This window comes from Hylaeus volcanicus, chromosome 7, assembly GCF_026283585.1.
Source record: "Hylaeus volcanicus isolate JK05 chromosome 7, UHH_iyHylVolc1.0_haploid, whole genome shotgun sequence".
NCBI lineage: Eukaryota > Metazoa > Arthropoda > Insecta > Hymenoptera > Colletidae > Hylaeus > Hylaeus volcanicus.
Window position 1 is genome coordinate 3,765,751 of NC_071982.1, and position 22,488 is coordinate 3,788,238.

The 22,488-nt window shown below is 44.5% G+C and overlaps 1 protein-coding gene across 1 annotated transcript in view; it reads left to right on the top strand.

The window, feature by feature from the left end:
* Positions 1-22,488, top strand: part of LOC128880217 (disintegrin and metalloproteinase domain-containing protein 10-like) — a 188,755-nt gene that overhangs the window by 132,921 nt on the left and 33,346 nt on the right. The window contains exons 5-7 of the mRNA XM_054130046.1: positions 14,801-15,071; positions 16,986-17,144; positions 18,707-18,891. Coding sequence (XP_053986021.1) covers positions 14,801-15,071; positions 16,986-17,144; positions 18,707-18,891 — 615 coding nt within the window. The remainder of the gene's footprint in view (positions 1-14,800; positions 15,072-16,985; positions 17,145-18,706; positions 18,892-22,488) is intronic.

Genomic DNA, 22,488 nt, shown 5'->3' on the forward strand with positions numbered 1-22,488 from the left:
GGGGAATAAAAATTACAGCCAAGCTTGCCTGGTTCTAAAGGGCAGAGATTCTTTTGTGACGAAAGGTTAAGATAAGGATGATATCCACGGAGAGGCAACATTTCTTTTTGCGACGGAGTTCATCTACCTATTTAAATTTCAATTTCGATATTTAATTCGCGATATTTAATGCACTTTCGGAGATAAGTTGTTACGTACTTTGATGAAATTAATAGTATTTGATATTTCAACGGGGAATCTCTGGCGAGTGGTGCTCTTAGTAAGTAGTAAGTGGACCGTTCCAGGCCAGACGCCGCTAAGTAGAAGCACTCGACCAGTCAGCCGGCGCTCAGTAGTAGCACTTGATAGCTGGTCAGACACAGGCGCGTTCTCAATGCATTTTGTAGCTGAGCTCTCGCGAAAGATCGAACGAGACTAATTACACCCAAGTACACGGAGTCCTTTTCCCATTTTGTTTTCTCCCGTGGGAATGTAAAATAATTTCCCAAGCATTAGCATGTTTATTCGCTACGTCAAACGCAACAGAATTAAATGTATTCCGTTTTACAACCTATCCTAGTAGTATCTTCAAAGGACCTTTTTTGCTTTAATAGCTTTGAACTGTAACGTATAAATTACAGCATGCCAACAATCTCGATAATTTTTAATTGATTTAATTAAACTCTCATTGCTCCTTTCGACTCTAAATTCTATACTCGACTGAAAATCAATGCTAATATAATAAACTACGATTCCCTACATTACGTATAATGTTAGACAAAGTGTTTCCCAGATTCACGGTCAACGTTCGACGCGGTCATCGAGGAATCGCGACGTCGAGAGCATGAAAACTATTGTCGAAGAGCGACGCACGTCCCGGCGATACGGCACAAAAGTTTCTCGATGTGACGGGACGAGAGGGGGGAGAGGGCCAGAGGGGGGCACATCAATCACCAGCGTTGATTGCGAGGTTTTACCACTTAAACCGGCGCCAAATAACGGGCGTTCCTGGCAGCAGCATTAATTTTCGTAACCACCGAACCCCGACAGAATACAGTGTGGGACAGAGCTATCGGGTGGGCGTGGGGAGTGGAGGAGGCACACCGCAAAACTCGTTCTGATACGTTGACAGGAAATAAATATCGCTTTAATGGAAGAAGTCTCGCGCGATGATGAAGGACTGATTTCTGATGGATACATTTAATTCGCGACAGATTTGATTAATTAATCGATGAAAAGGGAGTTGACAAGGGGTTGTTCGTTTTTTATTTGTAGAGTTTTTGTGCGAGGAAACTACACTTCCAAAATATTCACGTAATACTGAATTGAATAGTTCATTGAACAATTTTATATATAAGAATAGTACACAGAAGTTTGAAAACGTTGCGGTAGGTTTAATGTCAAAGCGGCTCGAAGAATAATTTCCGCACGGTACGGAGGTCGAGAAATGTTAAAAGCGACGACGTGCGAGATTACGAAAAGGGGGTGATAAATTTTTATGCGCGTAACCGTAGGGGATATTCGACGCACGTTTTCAACGGGAAAAAGGGAAAAGTGAGAAGTGAGAAAACGTGAAGAATGGGGGGGGGGGGGGGGTGGTGGTGGTTGGAGACGGCATTTAGGACGATGTTCGGAACGACACAAATTAGACCTCCACTCTCACATCGGCGCGGTATTATTATCGGGTAATTAGCAACATTCTGTGGCGATTTATCGAATCGGGGTTAAATAGCGACGTGCACTGGGAATTAATGACGTCGGTTTTCAAATCGAACGCTCGCCTGGCCGGTAAGCACTTCGTTATCTAACTGGCCACGTGACGCGATTCACGGCTCATACCAATTCATTTTACGCAACCATCCCCTCTCTTCAATTATTTCGTTAATCCTAGTTATTAACTGAATTTCAATGGATCGATGTTTTCGCAGCCGGGATTTCTCGTGTCTCAGTCTAAAACATGGGAGAACATTCAGCATTTTATTTGAGAAAACCACGAAGTGTACCGAATTGAAATGTTCTGCTATATTCAAAGTGACATAATAAGGAGACTAGATTTCGTAACAGAATCCAGACACTTAGTCGATCAGTCGGAGCTAAAGTATTGTTTTTTTTCGTATAATCGACATGTCATCCCCCTTGCGTAAATTCGTAGAATACAATTACAGTTAAACGAAATGGATAATAAATTTAATCGCAGCTCGATCGTCGGAAACATTTTTCCATCGAAGTTTATATTAAACGAGTCCATTTTCCAGCAATTATTTTAAACATGACACACCGCCGCTACGGCAACAAAATGTTAAAACGTAAAGGGAATGAATATTTCAAATCGCGAACGTACGAATTACGAAGTCGGACGATTACAGGTCATAAAGTAGTCATAGTATGTCAAACGAAATCTCATTTATGCTAGTAGGAAATTTAGCGCAATCGTACGGGAATAATTATCAGCTCATTTCCAATGAATCATGCAATCGTTAATTAATATTAAAATGGGGAATATTACAAACAGCTCGGTAAAATTTCGACGAATTTACAGAGCGGAAATCGTTGTACGAACGAACGAGCAATGATTATTCGACCAAAAATATGTCGAAAATTTGGAAGAACAATTCTAAACGTTCGTAAAATTGTCCATCGATGAGCAAGAAAAATAAAATCGCACCGCCACGATGGTTTGGAAGCACTGCAGTGGAAATAACGAGAAACAATCAGACATCTTAGTCGAATTATATACTTCGTCACTTATTCCAATGATGAGGCAAGGTGCAGCTGGACCACCCGCTCACTGCAACAGGCTTTTTTGAAACTTGACTCTCCTATAGAAACAAAAAAAATTGAATTGCAAATTCTCGATTTATTTTTACACAAAGAGCCATCCCCTTCGCTGTCGTACAATGTTTCCCGTCCCCGTATGTATCGATCGTCCATTCGCGTCCATTGCAATTCCGGAATATTTGCAACGATCCCGTCTAGCAATTTTCGTGCTCGAAACAAATAGCGGAGTCGAAAGGGGTGCGACGGTCACAACATTTTCCAAATAAATTGAACGCCACGGGGAATTTAATTCTTGACTACGTCTACGTCAGTCGTGGGTGAGTGAAAGGGGTGACGTGGGGCGAAGTGGTGGAATTTCTCGTTCAGTAGTTTCGTGATTGGGCTGAAAAGGAGGCTCGTCGTGGGAGGGTGTCTTTCCAGGGATCCCGAAGACTCGATTCGCGGAGAGGGTAGCTTTCACGCGAATAAACAGAGGAGCCTGCGTGCGGGGAGAAAAGGAGGCGGACCGTCCGCGAGAAAGATTGATAAGGACGTGAAACGACGAAAGAGGATAGGGAAGAGGTGAACGGGGGTGGCGGGGGACGGTCGAAGAGAAATAGAAATAGAAAAGGGCCGGAAGGGGTGGGAAAGGAAATCGTGAAAAGGCCGAGCGAAAACGTATCCAGTGTCGGGGAGCTCTGTCACTTTGCAAGCCAGATCCACTTTTTGGAGGGTGGATATATATATATATAGAGAGAGAGAGAGACTTTGAGAGGGTGAATACGGTCTGCATTAAGTTTTGAATAATTGGGAGACGCCCGCGTCGAGGACTCTAATGCAGCCGCCGACGAAATTGAGCTTATATACGCAGACGGCTGGCGAAATTGCATTTAAAGTTCCGTACGTTGTTTGAGGTCCACTTGAGGCTTCTAATATTTCTCAGGGGTAATTTCGTTAATTGCTTCATAAAATGAAACGAACCGTTCTTGCCGGCCAAGTTGCTCCCAATGTTTTTCGGAAAAAAGCCCGCAAATATTTGTTTCCCCTCGGCCAAATCTATCGTACTCTTGGTCTGCTCCTGACTTTAAGATTTACCTTCAAGGTTACTTCAAGGTCATTGAACACTTTTAACTTCCATTTAAACGAAATTAAACCTTCAAAATGGCGAGCACAATTGCTTAAACGTCTGAAAACTTAGACCTGACCTGTTTACAGGGTGAGAAATTTAAAATCCACAAATTAACAGGCCCTACTCTATCGACGCGTCCAACAAGAAGTCAAAGATGCAACAATTCGTGGAATCGACGGCAAGAGACAACGCTGGCAAATTAAATGCAAACTGCTGGCTTCAGTCTTTCCCAACTCAACGTCAGTCTTCGAGCCGTCGAATAAATGGCCCCCGCGGGCGAAGGGAGCACGACGCCGGAATTTTCTCGAAATTCCGTCGGTCGTCTCGCACATAAATTCGAAAAGGGATCGACGTCGGTGCTAGACGAACGCATCGGAGCCACGGTGTCACGGCTGCCTTCGAATCCTTTTCGTCTGCCGCCCCCGAAAATGGATAAACCAGTCAGCGGGGGAGGGATGCTCCCGGTCGGGACCGAGTGATTTACCACGAAGGACTTCTGGGGAAGCCTTTCAGAAACGCGGGGAGACGTCTGCGTTCTCCATCTTTCGTATCCCTGGCATTTTACATCCGATCGACTGAGAAAAGACTCGCCAGGCGTGGGGGAGGTTCGGGACAAGGATTCCGCGGGGGTTGGAATTTTATTTTTCGACGGTAATAATCCTTTACCAGCTAGAAAGTAGCGTAGACCTCTGGAATTGGAGGGCAGCTGGGAAACCAAAGGATTCGGAGCCAAGAATGGCAGTCTCTTTAAGCTCGTTTCGTATGACATCTCAGAGGGACTTTAATACTCTGGTTATCCTTGATCGTCGTTTGGCCGTAGTTCAAACAATCGGAATTGCCCGCCCGGCGTCGGCTGTTTCTACTGTAAACAGCTTTACTTACTCTTTCTCTTCGGAATTTCGTAAAACCGCCCTTGGAGTCCGCGGGGCAGTAAAATGGGAGTAAAAAGTTCGCTCGTTTGTGAGGTGGCCAAAAATGAAGGATACGAGTCTTTATACTAGTTGCGGTTACCCAAGTTCTTAGGGTTGGAACTACCCTCCAGAGTTTTAGTCTTACGACTCTGTTTTCGAAAGTACTCGATACACAATTTCCACCGCGCAAACATACAATTTCTTGTAATTTATGGCATTGATGTGCCAGAGCTTCGGGAATGTGGGGACGCTACACCCCAAAGGCCCATCATTGCAGGGCCCCCCTGCGTGAAGATCGGGTGTACATGGACCATTCGTTTTATTTTTCATTGGAAAGCTACGTCCTATGTTGAGAATAGGTCTGAATATTCGCACGATTTATTGTGGTTTAGCTATGAGCCCCACAATTGTGGTTTAGCTATGGGCCCCTCCCTGCGATGAAATTAGGGAAACAGGGGCTTAAACTTCTAATTTATTGTGCAGAGGAAGCTTAGGGATAGATCAGAATATTCGCAAAATTTTATGTGATTTCCTATAAGGCCCATAAGTGGGGCCCTCTCTGCGATGAAATTAGGGACACAGAGCATCAAAATTCTACGTTATTTCGCAGAGAAATCTTAAGAGTAGATCAGATAATTCACAAAATTTGATGGGGCCCACAATTGGGCCTATGACGAAATTGGAGATACAGGAGCCTCCACCTTAAAATTTATATTTCATGAGAAAACTACGTGCTATGTTAGGAGTAGATTAGAAAATTTGCACGATTTATTGCAGTTTACCTATGAGGCCCACAATTGGGCCCCTTCCTCTTTGAGCCTCCACCTTCCAATTTCTTTTTCAAGTAATGCTGTGTGCTACGTTAGGAGTAGCTCAGAACATTCGTGTGATTTGATGAGGCTCGTAGTCGCGTATGTACCCATAAATCGCTCAGGTTAGACAGTTTATCTGTCCCTCCGCGTGCACTTGCAGGGATCACGGCGCCGGGGTGGAAGTCGATTCCGTGGGCCGAGAGAAATGATTGGAGGACGGGTCGTTTGTGCGTCGCGAGTGGCGAATACAGCCTGCCGCCCGTTATCGACTTTCCATCGACACGTTGCCCACTCGAACCCGTCGAAATACGATTGGCCTTTCGAGCGGTTGCATTCCCCCGACGACAGATCGTTGTAATTAAATTCCATCAGGCGCAGGGGTAGCAGGGTAGCTCAATTTTGCATTTAAAACACTGGTAGCCGACGCGCGTTTGCGTTTAGCCGAGCGAACCTGCTCGACAAGCGATCTTAAAGGGATACGTTTTAGCATGATGGATGTTCGTGGAATGCTAATCGCCGAATGACAAATTTTAGGCGAGGACTATGGCGTTTGGCCAACGCAGAGGAATTTTTGGAAGGGTCTTATATTTTGAGACTTTGGAAAATTGATTATATAATGTTTATAATTTCTTCGATTATGGAAAAGTCGAAGTTCATTGGGGCATCTATTAATGACTCATACAATGATCTAGTGAATTAATATTTCTACATGAAAAAAATTCTATGTTTTCTTGAAATATGTATAAATAACCATGCAAAGTTGGCGAAGCTGCTGTGGACGGAGTTTGATAAAAAAAAAATTCACGAAGAACCGCCTCTCGTCAGTACTTCGAACCAGAGGACCCTTCTCAGAAACACTTGCGCAGTAGGTTTCTAATTACCTGTAAAAAATTGAGTTGCTGAACTCTCTTCCTTCCGTATCAAAGTTCCAATACCCCCATTACTGACGCTGTTTGCATCCCCCTGGAACTTTGACGTGGCTACTTATTATTCTGACGAGATAAAAGTGTAATAACACCTGAAGCATGCCGATGGCCGTCGAATAGAAAACTGTGATTCGAACGACAACTTCGCCCTTAATCCCAGTAAGAATACTACGCCTTCGCTAAAAAAAATTGCGACTTAGAGAATATTTTTAATCAGACCCCCAGGGTCTGGAGTGACCCTAGCTGACGTCGCGGTTCTGATTTTGTATTTAGCCGAGTCAAAGATAACGAGACGACATCGGGGACCGAGTGAATACATCAGCGAATTATCCGGCAGCTCCAGGGCACTTTGCACGGAGCTACTTTCCCATTCCTTTCGCTCCCTTCCGCCTTTTGCACGGTCGCTGGCCCTCAATGCGACTGTACCCATCCACGGAGTACATATCGCGGTACGTCCCTCCATTATTCATGACATTATTTTCCACCTCGATAACTAACGCTATCGACGTCCCGGGGAATCCCGCGACGCGAAAATCCGTTCGCGGTAAGCCTGAAAAATTTATACTCGGCTCGGTGTCCTCACTGTTTGGGCGCATTAGGGATCACGGGACCCGAGGTAACTGGCTTATCGTGTAATTAGACCGAGAGCAATGCGCCACGGTGCCGCGGCAGGTGGGTCAAAGTACAATTTTCCTTAACGTTGTTGACCCACGGAGGTGGGACAGCTTTGAATTTGCAGCTGGGGAGCTGTAGGATGACTCCTCCTCGGTGTGCTTGAAGCACAGTTCAGATGATTATGTATGTTTGAGAGTGAATAAGAATCAGAGTGTTTGGGAATGTATGATATCCCTGTTTCGGTCCCAATGGGGCCCGTTAATCAAAGTCCCACTTTATCTAAAAGTATTCGGACATAGTTTGAGTACGTTTGAAAGTGTTTGAGAACGTTTGGAAGTCAGTCGACGCAACGGTAATAATTTTTCGACGCAATCAGCGATCGAGTTCAATTACAAAACCGATCCGCGCACAAGCGATACAGGAAATGGCACGCGACACTCGCGAGGGAAAGTTTGGAAAGTTGCCGCGGAATGGGGAAATCCATTGAAACGCGTCGGACAATGGAGGAAACTTACGATATACGGCGGCTTAGGAAGCCCCGAGCGGAAACGTGAATAGAAGCGTGTCGCGGAAATTCATGAAAGGCGCGCATCACGAAGCAACGTAACCAACGGCTCTGAATACAGGGGCTACGAGAGAAACTGTCTTTCCCGCGAAGCGCGACGGGGCTTCTCGTATTGGAATTAAAACATGAAAGGAGTAACGATCGCTGCGACATTTTCGATGTGCTGCATTGGGTATTTAACATTCGTTCACGGTACATTGTACTGGGCAGCGTTTCTCAAACCGTTCGACCCTACGCAAGAATCATTTTTTAATTGATTTAGAAAAAAAGATTCCTCTCAAAACGGGACCAGTTTATGACATTTACTTTTCTGAAATAATCATTATATCAAATGCAAATAAAAATACTACTCAAAGTATTGCATTATAATTAGTATTAAAAGCACTTGATAGCAATATATTTATTTATATATATAAATGAATTGAAATCATTTTTATCGTTTTATCAAATTTGACTTGAGCTCATAACGCACTCATCACATTTCATTTCGCTTCAATTAAAAGCAACGAGAGGCAGGATATTTTATTAGATTTTTCGTTCGCAAATACGATAATTTTATTTCATATTTATTTTTTCCTATTGCTTTAGCAATCAACGTACAAAACGTTTGAATTAAAAATTACGGAACCTATCAGCTGCCAGTGAAAATATTTTATCAAACACGATTTCGTTTCTGAAAGCCTTTTTATATACATACGTACATACAAAAAAAAAAGAAATAGAATTACATTTTACCGTAGGTGGTTCGCGAGAAAGTCAAGTTTGAGAAACGCTGAAACATGGCGTCCTGAAAACGTCTGTGTATTTTAGTGAACGTGCATTGCGAAAAAGTTTAATAACACGCTTACCTGAGTTTCCTTTCCATTCAGCGCATTCAATGGTTTTCCGCCAGCTTAAATGTGACAGTTATGTCAATTCACACAGAATGTGAAAGGTTGCCTTTCAACCCAATAAAATGTGGTTCGTGATACTGTGGTATTCAAATGAACCGCGTAATCATCCTTCATCGTGGAAAAACTACGAAAAGTCATCGATTCTTAAGATGCTGTTGATTAAATATATAATGAACTTATAAAATATGGAATTCAAAATTGAAAATTGAAACTCACCTTCCAGAATTGAGTGCTTTCCAAATCCAACGCAGAAGTGGCCCCTTCACGTACGATATTGCAGTATCCGCGCCTCCCATACCCACCAATAAGGAGTCAAATAAGAACACGAAACGTAGGGTACGGGATTGGTCGCGTAGGTAAAGCGGTCGACTGTGGATCCGAGGATCGTGGCTTCGAATCCCCGTGTCTTATTTTTCGTTTAGACTCCTACATATGGGGGCTCGTCCGGGATGGGGGGTTACAGCGGCAGAGGACCGGCCAGTGACGATGAGTGACGATGAACAACAATGCCACGCGAAGGACGGTGTCGTGTTGACGGTGGAGTGGGCAACAATGAGGCGTCGAGAGAGAAAGAGAGAGGGGAGTACACTCGCGAAAGAGGGTGCGGCGCGCATTGTTGTTGAGACGCGAAACCCGAGAGAGAAAGAGAGAGGGGAGTACACTCGCGAAAGAGGGCGCGGCGCGCACTGTTGTTGAGACGCGAAACCCGAGAAAACGGACATTCGAGGGCGAATGAATATCAATTCAGGATAGCCAAGTGTAGTATCCCTCCCATACCCAACAATGAGTCAAATAAGAACACGAAACGTAGGCTACGGGATTGGTCGCGTAGGTAAAGCGGTCGACTGTGGATCAGAGGATCGTGGGTTCGATCCCCGTGCCTTATTTTTCGTTTAGACTCCTACAATATTAAACTACTCGATAGCTCAGCTATAAAAACTAGAATTAGCGTGGCAAAGTAAACGAGACGCAAAGCATAACGTCACGACCGCTTTCGACGACCAACAACTAACAATACGCCACCATCGTCCAACTCGTCTATGGTCTTTTCTTAAGGAAACAGCGACAGGAGTCCCAGTGGCAAACTCGTGTAATTGTTGTATCTCATTTGAATGGCGAAGTTCGTAATTCTCGGAAAAGTCTATTGTTGCCAGAGAAACGACCGGCGACAAAGGGACCGGGATGAACGATTGAAGCCACCCTTTCTACGCGAATTATCAGGACGCGTTTATCCCACGGTTGAATAGGGGGATGAAAATGGCGACGAAAATAAACAGCAACCAGGCAGCGTTGTTTTAAACGTGAACTTTCGTTAGACGGTGACGTCTGCAGAGCACCTCTATCTGCACAAACTTAATTGTTCCCACGAAAGTAGAAGAACACTGCTGTAAATGTACGCGAAAATTTGTCAAAATATCGATTTGTTTCACTTTTTCGGTGCTCTGCGCGAGTATACTCGTCAAATTATTTTGTTCTTGTCGTACTCAAGACGAGTTAACTCATTAACAATAAGCTCATGCGATGTAACTCGTCTTGGACGCGACAAAAATAAAATAATTCGACGAGTATACTTGCGCAGAGCACCGAAAATTTAAGATCGACAATTCTTCTAAAAAAGCGTGAGACAAAAATGCTGGTATTTTCTACGCCAACCAACATTTGTTTATGAAAATAGCCAGAAGCAGTGTCCAAAGTACGTACTTTCAACGCATCCATCAAGCATTCATATGAAACATTCGGTACTGCCAGGAAACATTCCAAAATATCAATATTCTTTTCGCCGAGAACAATAACGTCCGACTATAGCTACTCTACTTTCACTTACATTTTCACTTCGTCCGATTTTCCCTGATCGGGAGAGTCGGAACACAAGCGGGCACTAGGGGTTAGGTCAAAAGCGTGCTTTGAAGCGTTATGAGGCACGAGCGAACGAGGCGGGGGCGTATAAAACATGAATTTCAGAAATCACTCGACACTCCTAAGCTGGATCTCTCTGCGTCAAAGGCGAATTCTAAAGATCAAACAGAGAGGCCCCGCGTTCAATGGTGACCAATCAGCCGTGGCGCGCCCGTAAACACCGCTGTATTCGTGTATCAATGAAAGCGTCGGGATGATACAAGGGGGTAGGGAAGGAGGAAGCAGGGGTTTGGACCTTATGTATTCGTTCAAGTGGAAACTATGTATTTTGGCGCATCGTTAAATCAATGGGCTTTTGATCACGCCGCCTCGATAATTGCTGGCAGCTTCTAACTGTGCGGTCCCGTTCAGGCTTGCCAGCCTGACGCTAGTTACCGAAGCTGGCAGCACTGCAAGTGCTGTGATCCATTACCTTCGGAATATTACTGGCCGGACGCTGGATATTTCATCCATCGCTGGAGTCGTCGGGGAAAGTTAATTAACTCGGATCCGAAACCTCCAATTAACGTGAAGTATCGTTAAGAATTAGTCAATTGTCGGTGAAGTGCAATTTTTTTAAGTGTAACTTCTTATATTATTATCAAATCAATAGAAACGACCGACTCAATTTTAAATTGGAAATCTACTTTTCGATATTAATTTAATATTTAGGTTTCCTATCTAAGAAAGGAGAAATTTGTGTGGCAGGAGGAATAGATCGGAGCGGAGGAGATACAAGAAAAGAACAATAAAAATGTAGAGTGGAGAGGGGGGACTTTTAAAGGGTCAGCGACAAGTGTGCCATCGACGTTTCCTTGGCTAACCTTGCCCGTCCCATTTCTTACTTTATCTGTACAGGTTAAACCCCGCCCCAATTAAGAGTATATTCCCCGTAATTGCGCGTTGTTTGCAACCGCAAACATTGCAGCGAAAGCTTATTCCACGGGCAAGATTCTCTCCCTTACTCGGGTTTACTTTCTCTGTTTCGCCGTCTATTTGTACACACAGCTCTCGGCAACAACGACACGGAACGAAGAGGTTCGTTTCGAGGCGGAACCGCACGCGAAGCAATCTCCAGCTGCGCACACTTAGAGAAGAATAACCGAACCGGACATGGGACGTTGAAGCTCGAAATGGAAATCTTTAAAACAAACTGTGACCAGTGTCGTTTCAGAATTTATCGACCCCCTCCGGCCAGTTGTAAAAACACGCGACGAAACGACACACTCGAAAGGACTTTCGGACCGATCCAGTCGGCGCGATATCGTCGAACATGAAATCATTTTTTCAAGCTAAATTATTTGCATGTAAGACGGGAACACGAGTAGTTGACACTTTCGATTAAAATCTTTCTATATAAAAAGATTACATACTCCAGTGTTTTTTCCTGGAAGAAAACGTCAACATCCATCGGCGTAAGTATCAGGTTTTCTGTATCGTACATATATTTCCACTGGCGTAAGTATCAAATTTTTTCGTGTACTTCTTCATTCGAGGTAAACTGTGATTTTGCGATATATTGAAAGGGATTTATTTTGCGCGAGTCCAACGTATGTATTTTGTATCGCATATTTGTTTTAACAAAGGTATTAGAGTGGATCGAGTAAATTGATTTTTCTGGTTACAAACACACCATAGAGGCTCGATAAACAGATTTCCACGGTTTAATTTATTTTCAGTGAAAATTCCACGCGTCTGTATAAACGTTGCTTGCATTTCAATAGAACCGCGTGCAACGCACCACGCAACGAAACACTGTTAATAGTATTACGTAGTACACATGTCGAAATCAACGTTAATAGCGTTGATAGCTGCTGGGAGAACTGCCCCTGGAATTTCGTGTAATGTAGCGGTTGATTAATTCGAAATTGACCGTTTGAGAGCAGCTGGTACGTCCCAAAATCTCTCGTCCTCGAGGAAACGATATTCGCGAAGGTAAAAAGCCATTCAAAATTGTATGCGATTTTTCTCACCCTCGTTAACGGTTCATGATTTCATTACAGTCGTTATATTATAAAAAGTTTAGTTCCAAATAGGCTGAAATTATATTCGAAACTTTTTTGAGCCTGAAACGAGTTTCCATAGTTTCGTACAAGGGGATTTTCTTTCAACTATTATAACAAAAAGGGTAGATGGTATTTTTAGGAATTTTCAGCGACCCTTAAGGATTTCAACGCGACCCCTTCAGGAGTGCGTACCATAGTTTAAAGGAGATTCACAGTAGGCGATGCAGGGGGGATCCGATTTCGCTCGAATTAATCAATTGTTAGTAATTTGACGGGCGTTCGAGCGTTGGCGCATTAAAAATTCAATTATTCGCTCGAATACCCGCACACCTGCGGAAAATACCGGGAAGTGTGACCAGCGAGAAGCTTGACGAGCGCAATTTGATCGACACTGGAATTCCATGAGCGAGAATCTATTTCTGATGCGTTCAGACTATTCAGTAAGTGGGTCCAAATAGGTGACAGACACGAATTAATGGATCCATGCAGAACAACAAAAAGGGAATTATTATTGAAAACATTTAATTAAAGTTAAAAGGAAGTCTCGTTTAGCTCTTCGATTGCTTAATAAAATACTAAATATCCTCGCGAGTAAATTAAATAAATTTTTAAATGAATCTGGAATTGCTTAATAAAATACTAGATATCCTCGCGAGTAAATTAAATAAATTTTTAAACGAATCTAGAAGATGTAATCAATTTTTTAATTCAAATCACTAGATATCTATTTTTAATGGTTGGCTTAAAGCATGAATATTGTATGAACTTATTTAATAGATAGAAAATCAGCGAGGGTCGCCTTAAAATATCTTTTTAATCGATATGCTATGTATAATAGTATATAGAATGTATATGAAGAGTTACCATTAACAAATAACAAAGACAGTCGTTGTACAGTTAATGATCGATTCAAAACTATTCTTCGGTCCTTTCGATTTAAATGAGCGCTCGGCGCGCATTATGTCGCGTACGTGCGCCAGCACTCATTAGATAGCCCCACCGAATGGCATGTAAATATTGAACACTGAATAATACATTCCATTCGGGAGGAGGCGGGGAGCGGAATGTCGCGCACTCGTTAAATCGCAATATTAAACTGCGATCAAACACCAAATAACGCGTGTCGCAAGATGCATGTACTCGCATTAACGATAAACGATTTTATCATCGTGGCACATTTTTAGTCGTTTAAATGCATCGTCACGTCTCGCGGCCACGTAATTACGTACGCCTGAACAAAAATATCCTCCAGTCGTAGTCGCCATTCACAGTCATCATCGTAATATGGAAAAGCTCGACCAAAATCGCCTTAAAAGCGACTCTCGAGGCTGTAAAAAGATGGATGAAGACGACGAGGGGAGAGCAGAATGCGCCAGGGACGTAAAACGTGGACGAGCGAATCGCGCATTCTGAAACCGTCGACGCATCGTCGATCTGATACGTTACGATGATGCAACGAATCAACCGAATATAAATTCACAGTTGCCCCTAGCGGTCCGGGGCTAGCAAACGCGATATAAACGCTGATTCCCTCATACGCGGCTCTTGCACGCGTAAATCTCACGATTTACGAGCGTGGTTACTACGTTCGCGAAAAAGATGGCCTTGGCTTACTCGGGAAGCATACCGACGCAAGGATGTCAACATTCACCACTTTGTTGCCGGGAAATCGCGAATTGAGTGTTGGGGGATGAATTTCTGGAGCTCGTGCAATTCACAGTGACTGGGAAACGATGTAAAACGTGAGAGGAGTCGTTTCATTATCAATAGAGGACGATGTTAGACGTCAATCAAGTGGGAGAGTGGCTTAAGCATTCGATATGCAAGTGATTGTCGAGTAAGAATTTTGTTGATCACGTTGTTCAGATAGAAGAAGGCTATCGAATGATATAATTTTAAATATCATCAATTAAGTGGGAGAGTGGCTTAAGGGTCCTGGACGCACATGACCACTATATAGGAATTTTATTCAATAGCATGGTTCAGGTGGAAGAGTGGCTTTAAGGTCCGTTACGTGCATAACAGTCGAGTAAGAATTTTAATTCAATTTTTAAGTGGAAGTGTGACTTAATATTCTTCGCATAGATAACTATCAAATGATACCTTTACCACCTTGTGTCTTGAAGCTTGAATAGGTAGCTTGAAGCTTAACTATGCGAATGTCTAGCAAGTGATAATTTCGTAAATCATTCAAGTGGGAAATGGGCATAAAAGAAGATAACAGCAGAAATTTCTACAATATAATAGCTACCAAAAATCCTTCGCTACGTGGTGGTACATTGAAGTTAACCGGGTGTCTCGTTTCTTTCAGACGATGAAAATTCATCGGTGCATGGGATCGTGACGGAGGAGGGTCTCTTCGACGGAACGATTTTCACCGCGTCCGACGAAATCTACATTGAACCAGCCAGCAGATACTCCCCGCTCGTATGTCATCGTCAAGACGGTGAGCGAAATGACGCCACTGACACCGTTCACCACCACACGATAGCGTATCGTTCGGTCGACGTGAGCGTTCCTCGCCCCAATGGATATCCATGCGCCAGCGAAGTCTTGCGGGAAAACACGTTGAACGAACTGAGGTAAGCGATTCTAAACTTGAAGACGTTGGCTCGTTAATACTTGAAAGACTTCTTCAAAGTTTACCTAGAAATATTGTATTAGACAGGACAGTTGACACGACGATACCCATTTAGCAGAAATACGGACGTTTAGTACCCTCAGAAAAAATTCCCAAACACCAGCGTCTCGTCTGCCGGATCGGTGATTCCAGTTGAAGAGAGTCTCGCGTGCAATTTGGACATGTAATATCCCCGTGGTTGCGCGTAATACATTCAATACCCCCTATATAAAGCTAATATCAGCCGGTAGCACACATCGAGCGGTATAATAGAATTTCAAATGACACTAGGCAACCACCCGAGGGGTTTACGTTTTCCATTTTTACGCGGGTCCCTTCCATCTCGATGGCTCGGGGCTCGCAAAGCGGCTTACCGGGGCCAGAGGTCAAACCGTGGCGCTATTAATCGCGCGCCGTCATCGGACGAAGTTAACAGAATTACTAGGGACGCCGTGGCTCAAAGGGGATGCCAGGGAAACCCGATGATTTTCGTGCGACGCGCGCGACGGAACGCAAGCCACAATTAGAGCACAGAGGTTTCGAGGGCTGATTTGGCAGGGTTCTTGGCGTCGATTAATGATAACGTTTACCGACGTGGCTCGGGCAAGAGTTTCTGGTGACACAGGGTAGAGAGGAGACTACGAGTTGTTCCGATTACTCTTGGCCGAGATAAACAGTTCGGTCGCGCTCGAGTTGGGGCGTCGCTTTCGCGTAAACTTTCGTTCGAACGGGCTCCAATGGCCGTCGCGTGGCCTCGAGTTTGCATCCGTTTGTTACGTCTGCGGTCGCCACGGGTTCCGCGTTTACGATAAATGATTGGTCCACCTTGGCCCCATTTTTGCTCGAATCGGACCGAACGCGGTTAATCGAAGTCGCATCGAGGAAAGTTTCGGTGTCGTTCGCTATTCCGGCGACGAACTTTGGAAAGAATTCGAGTCAGGCCTGTCCTCGACGATATACCCTAGGTACCACTTTAAGTTGAACCTAATCAAAGGGTCTGCACAGCCTCGGGATCAGGAATGTCAAACACGTGGCACGATCCATTAGATTCTGTGACCCTCTTGGCTTTTAAATTTGTTTTACTGTGCAGCCATGCCTTGACAGGTCGCCAATTTGTTAATTCATTAGGGGCGATTGTTCTACTAATAAGGATAAATTCTATTCGACTGTTTCGACTGACTCGACGTGATCCAACCACCGTCTACATGGATAATTTTTATTTTTAACATTAATTATTTTTCATTAATTATATAATCGTCTTTGATGTCAACAGCCTTTTGCCATCTAATGTGCAAATTTTCCCTCGAAGAACTTACGCTTAAAATATTCTGACCGTGATAAGATTGTGCATCTACAGGCTGCGACATAAAACCGAAGTGCAAATTGGTTCTCGAGGCAAAAATAAGTCCGACATGACTGCTTGAAATGCTTCGAAAGCTCGCTTCACTCCGAGTCGATGAAATTTCGAAATCGCGTCACGCTCAACAGAGGAATTAAACGAGCGAGAGGCCTGTAAAAGGTAAAACTTCGCCGGCGTATAAAAGACTCGTAAAAAAAAAAAAAAAAACAACAGAGCTACACAGACGGTTATAAAAAGGAAACTGTTAAGAGAATCCAGCGAGTCCATCGTACACGGAACGAAGTCGTGAGGCGAGCCAAAGGAAGGCTCCGTCGAGAACGATCCCCCGAAGTAAATTGCCACCCGCGCTGTTACGTATTATTCGACATATGTCACCCTTATCTCTCCTGCCCGCACCCCCAGCGATTTCTCTCGTTTATCCGGGACCGACGGAGCTGATCGGTTCAGCATGAGGGATTCACCGGTCCGAGCTGTAGTTTCCCCCGAACACGCTCACCGACGAAAAATCGTTTGCAGGACGAACAGGACGTGGAGTGGATATCTCGGGGACACAATGCGGCCGCTTTATCAACACCAGAACGAGGGGAACTCCCGCGCCAAGCCGGGTTTCTATCCGAAGGACGCCAGGAAAAAAGACCCCACCGCGAGCTCCCACAACCTGGAGCTACTCGATAGGTAAAATTACTTGATGAACTCCCGTGGATCGAGGAATGCCTGATGCTAGTCCCCTGGACGTTCGAGACGCGATTGAATGTGTACGAATAATGGGACACTCGGTGGAAATTAATTCGTTGTTTGTGGTCGTCTTTTGTCTGAGTTATTTCACTCAGAGGGGAAGTAATCCCGTTGTCTGGCCAGTAGTGCAATTATTCTACTTGCCTGGACGATCATTACCACTTAATTTGCATGACCAAGGAGGTACTAGACTACACGTCTAATTATTTATGTGCTACTGTACTAGGTAATCTATCGAGCCAGTATTATCATACTTGCAAGTTATTCATTCGTTTGTCTGACCAGTGACTGTCCTCATCCACTTGCCTGACTCTGTATGGCACGTTCTACTTACTCCGCGTTTTCTTTTTCCACGTGGCTTCGACTACAAAATGAACTATAATAAAACGAAGCAACGCGTTCGCTCGAAAGTTAATTGCAAAAAAAAGAAAATATAGAGAAGTTGCGCAACCGACAAGAAGTTATACAGGCCTCGTTCGTTCTCGATCAAACATTCTCCCTCGCACCCTTCGGCCTCGTTCGTTCGGCTTAACGCTCCCGTTCCATTTACCCCGTCTCGGTGAACACGTCGATGAAATATTCCAGCAGGCCCCTCGAACGTCGAAGGTCTGAAGAAAGTTGCCAGACCCCCGGCGAAGAAAAGCGCAACGGTTACTTAACGTCCCGTCGATTCGCTTGAATGTTTGCCGTGCAATGCTTGCGCTTCCATTTAAAGAGCACACCTATTTCCGGGGGCTAGGGAAAAGTCAGATTATCCGACGGCGTCGGAACGCGCGTCGATGAGAACGTCAAAAATCGAGTGCAAACACCATTATCGTCGATCCAATTTAACGTTGACCGCGGCCGGGTTTATCCTTATCGGGAGCCGTTTCTGCTACTGGCTCTTTTTTCGAAAGAGTTTGATTTGTTGTTCGGCTGGAGATCACGTATCGACAGGGATCCGACACCCGCGACGCAAAAATCACGCCGCTTTTTTTTTTTTTTTTCTTTTAAATCGTAGCGGGCGGTCTCCCCCCAAATATAAATTGGAAATTTCGCGTTTCGCCTTTGAAGTTGAAATCTTGTTATTCCGCGCCTGGAGCTACGTGGGTACAAATTTAAAAATCTAATTTCTGTCAGTGGAGAGATGGGGGCGCGGAGGCGTGGAGCGTGTCTGCAATGGTATAACCTAAAATTCACAATCGGTTGGTATCGGTGGAAATTCGTTTGAAGTCGAATAAATGGAAACGCGCGGTTAAATTGACCATGTCGGCGTTTCTCGGTCGAAACTTTGCAATTTTTTTCCCATCAAAGCGCGGAGTTTAAATATATTGTTTAATATATACCGTATGCGTGGAACGCGTTTACAGGGTGGAAATGTGTGGTTCGAAGTTCTCTCCTGGTACAAAATTAATTTTAAAAAAAGAGGATGCATGGATACGTAAAAGTATGAAGTGACTGTACAGCATAATCAATACGTTCAAACTTCGCCTCTTAACCAAAATTTATGGTCCTCTGTCCAGGCTGTATAGGGCGAGGTACTCCAGAGTGCTCCGGAAGAGGACGTCAGTGGATCCAAAGAAAACGACCTGTATGTTATACCTGCAGGCTGACCACACGTTTTTCGGTCACTATAAATCCGAAGAGGCCTGCATAGAAGTGATGACACGCCACGTGCAGCGTGTCAACTCCATCTACAGGTACACAGGTGAGTACCTCGAAGCATAATTCTCGTTGCGCTCGCGATAAAACAAATAAAACCCAAAATCAAATCGAACCTATCAACTTGCATCGTTCTATTCATTCGTTAAACCAACCCGCTCGTATCGTCGGCGAACTGATTCCCTTCGAGATCGATAAATCATTCGAGGAAGTGTCTATGAAGGCAATGACAGCCGGGATTCCGCCGGGAAACTCTTTCTCTCACCGGACGGCATTGAAATCGGCAGCGTTCCCTCTCCCAGGCTAACAAGTGCGCGACTTCTGTCTCATTCCGCTGTAATAACTTCGCAAACCAATTAAAACTTTTCCCCGGACCTTCCAGTTAAACTAACTTTCTGCCAGCGGCGATCGGAGGAAATGAATGTTTCTTAGCCTCGCCGCGGTCCCTTCGTGCTCCGCGACCGATTAATGTCAGTTTCTGTGTCTGACGTTGACCGATTGATTCCGTGGAACTTTATTGCACCGCTACACACACCTAATTCGTAAACTTTGAACGATGGTTATCAAGGCTGAACGAAAAACGATCGTAGCTACCGTTGCACGTATGTTTCTCTGTTTGCTTCGAAAAACTTTTCATTCCGTTTTACTTTCGTTTCCAGTGGGCAGTAATTGACGAGGAGGGTCGGATTTTAATTGTCCGACAAATGGTGGATCTATTCTACTTAGAGGAAACGAATGGTTGGCTTAAGATATTCTCTGACTACGAACAGTACTGAACTACTCGTTCGTGGTCTTATCTTATCTCTTGGTTTGTTCAGTGATTGTCTTTATAACTTGCCTGACTTTGCCCGACTTTTTCTACTTACATCTCTAGATACGCTTCTTCCACTTGCCTTCGACTACAAAGTAAACTACAATAAAACGAAGCAATATATTTGAATAAATATACTACATGTTGAAATCTATTTCTTGTGATACCGTCTGACTCCAGTCGGCACTACTAGCCCTTTGTAGACACGGCGTAGATCCACTAGTCCGACCATAAACGATACGAATCTACTTGCCCGAGCACCAACTGTCTCACTTCGCCAGCAGTTATTGGAATAAATTACAGCCCGACGAGGCCACGCAACTGTCCCGCTATCTTCCATCAACGAACACGAAACAATGAACAAACTTCCAGGCCTAAACGAGCCACCTGCTGTTTTTCATCGTTCCATCGTCTCCCTCGATCCCCGAGGCCAAGAAAAGTCGCGTCACTCGATAGCTTCGCCTAGAAACGAAGAGCCAACGGGAATCAAGGGACAGGGTACCTGAAAATCTCATTCGGTCGGTCGCAGTCGACGAATATTAAGTAAGAGCTGCTCGCCATGCCCCGTGCCGGCAGAGGTGGCTTTAAACGCAGCACCACCTGCCGTAACAACGCGAGCAAATATTTGTGTCTCGTGACTGAGCCGTGTTTAACGTAGCGTGACCGCGCGTACACGCGGCCCAGGCCGGCGCATTACTTAGAATTCCCTATCTCTTCCGTCGTGCGATTCGCGGATAAAGCCGGTTTTCCGGCGACGTTTCCGTCCACCCTGCTACGAACCCCACCTTCGCTCCCCCTGTCCGACCAATCCCTCCGTTTTCCTGTAGCGAGCGTACTAAGCACAAGCAGGGACGCGTCGAGCTTTTGGGACGATGATGGCGCGATTATCGGGCCATCTCTGCACGCGAGCATTCGGGTATGACCGATCGACCACCCCTCGGAAATGCCGGCCCGAACGTGCCACCCTTTGTCCCCGGATTAGACGGCATTAACTCTCTTCCCATCGCGATATGTACAAGCCGTCCGCCAGCTAAACGCTCTTGTCTGACGAGAGATCCGGAATTACTGCGATTAAGGCCCGCATCCTCTGCATCGCGATGTTGTGTCTGCTGATTGCCTCTGGACGGGTCCCTGCGACAAGGGAGTTCGGTAAGTGAGTTAGTTCACTGAGTAACGTCCCCGTGGAAGCACGGTAATCTTTTTCCAACCGAAGGGAATTAATTTCAATAATGGGGTGGCTTGGTCCGAGCGATAAGTCAATGCATTTTTTAAATAGTTTAAGAGAAAAGTGTTATATCGTTGATTACATACTACGAGTTATATTTAAAGCGATTTTTTTACTTTATATAGATAAAATATAGAGCTAGTAATACTAATAAATTCTTAAACTATTAGCCTTCGATTGCCAACGGCAACGATATCCTCGATAAAAAAAAAAGACCAAAATTTCCTTTTTCATATTTTCCAAGTTCCGTTTACCAACCATATTTTCATCCGTCGAGGGAAGATGAACGTCGTCGCGCGTCCGAAGTAAAGCTGGAGTGCTTATATTTCGCGCCGAGACAACGCGATGAACTCAGCGAAAACGCTGAAGCCATGAATGTAACTATCGCCCAGGAAATAATACATTTCTTTGCGCGGTCCCTTCGTGCGCGAAATTGCGTTCTTCTTATTGCGAGAGGGGCGGCGAGGCGAGGGAAAAAATTGCGGCGATAATGCTATCTCGCCGGTAATATCAGCGAAGCTAGAAAGTTCCAACGTTAGTCATTGCACGTGGCACGTTGACCGCCGCGTTTATGATCCTTATCCGCGGGCTCCGTCGTAAAAAAAAAAAACTTTATTTCCGAGCGCCATATCCGAGACAGCTGTCACGCAACGAGTTACCCCTCTATTTGTTTGCTGGGTAATTTTTTACGACATCGGCACGTGAACCAGGAACTTTCGAACGCGACGACACAATCCTCCGTGTTTGATGATATACTGTATCATATTTCAAAGTTAAGTGGCGGAGGAGTAGAGTTTTAATTATTTTAAAAAACCAAGATCGTGGGAACATTACGATTTCGCAATGATATTGAATTTATGTCTGAAATTTTTATTTTCACGTTAGGAAAGAATATCAGTTCTTTGTCTTTTCATTGTTCACTTCGTAGATAAATTTAGAGGTGTAATCGCGTATCGAAATGATTTACTCGGATCCACATGCTCGTCTAAAAAAAAAAAAAAAAAAAAATTCATATCGAATTGAGTAACTTACTCCTTGTCGAAGACGGTTAAAAAATAGTTGCGATCTATTGGCCTGACATAGGACGATCCTCTCTTAGTCGTCCGTACAGCACGATCCCATTTCACTTAACCGACCACAAGCTGATGTAATCTACTCGGTTGTCTATACGTTGATACGATCTACTTAACTAATCAAAGTTGACCCGATCCACTTGTCTGACCACGGATCGATTAATCTACTTCTCCGATCCCACGTCTACGTGATCCACTTGTCTGACCATTGACGGTCCTATTTCACTAGCTCGTCTGAAAAATAAGTATAAATTACGAAAAAAATCATGTGTTACGCATCTTTCATATTCTTTATTTATTCCCATGAACGAAAATTAGGAATTGTCTCTCGTGCTTGTCTGGTGTGCGCGGGCACGAAACTTCGTCGACCCGATAAATGTTTCACACGTCGCTACCTTGAACTTCCTACGTGCCCTCACACTTCGCCCATATCCAGAGCGCTCTATTTGCATTATTTAGCGGCCCAAGAAGTCCTCCCTTGAAGTTGCATCCCCCCGTCTGCCTTGCCCTCTCGTGTTTTCACCACCGGCAGCC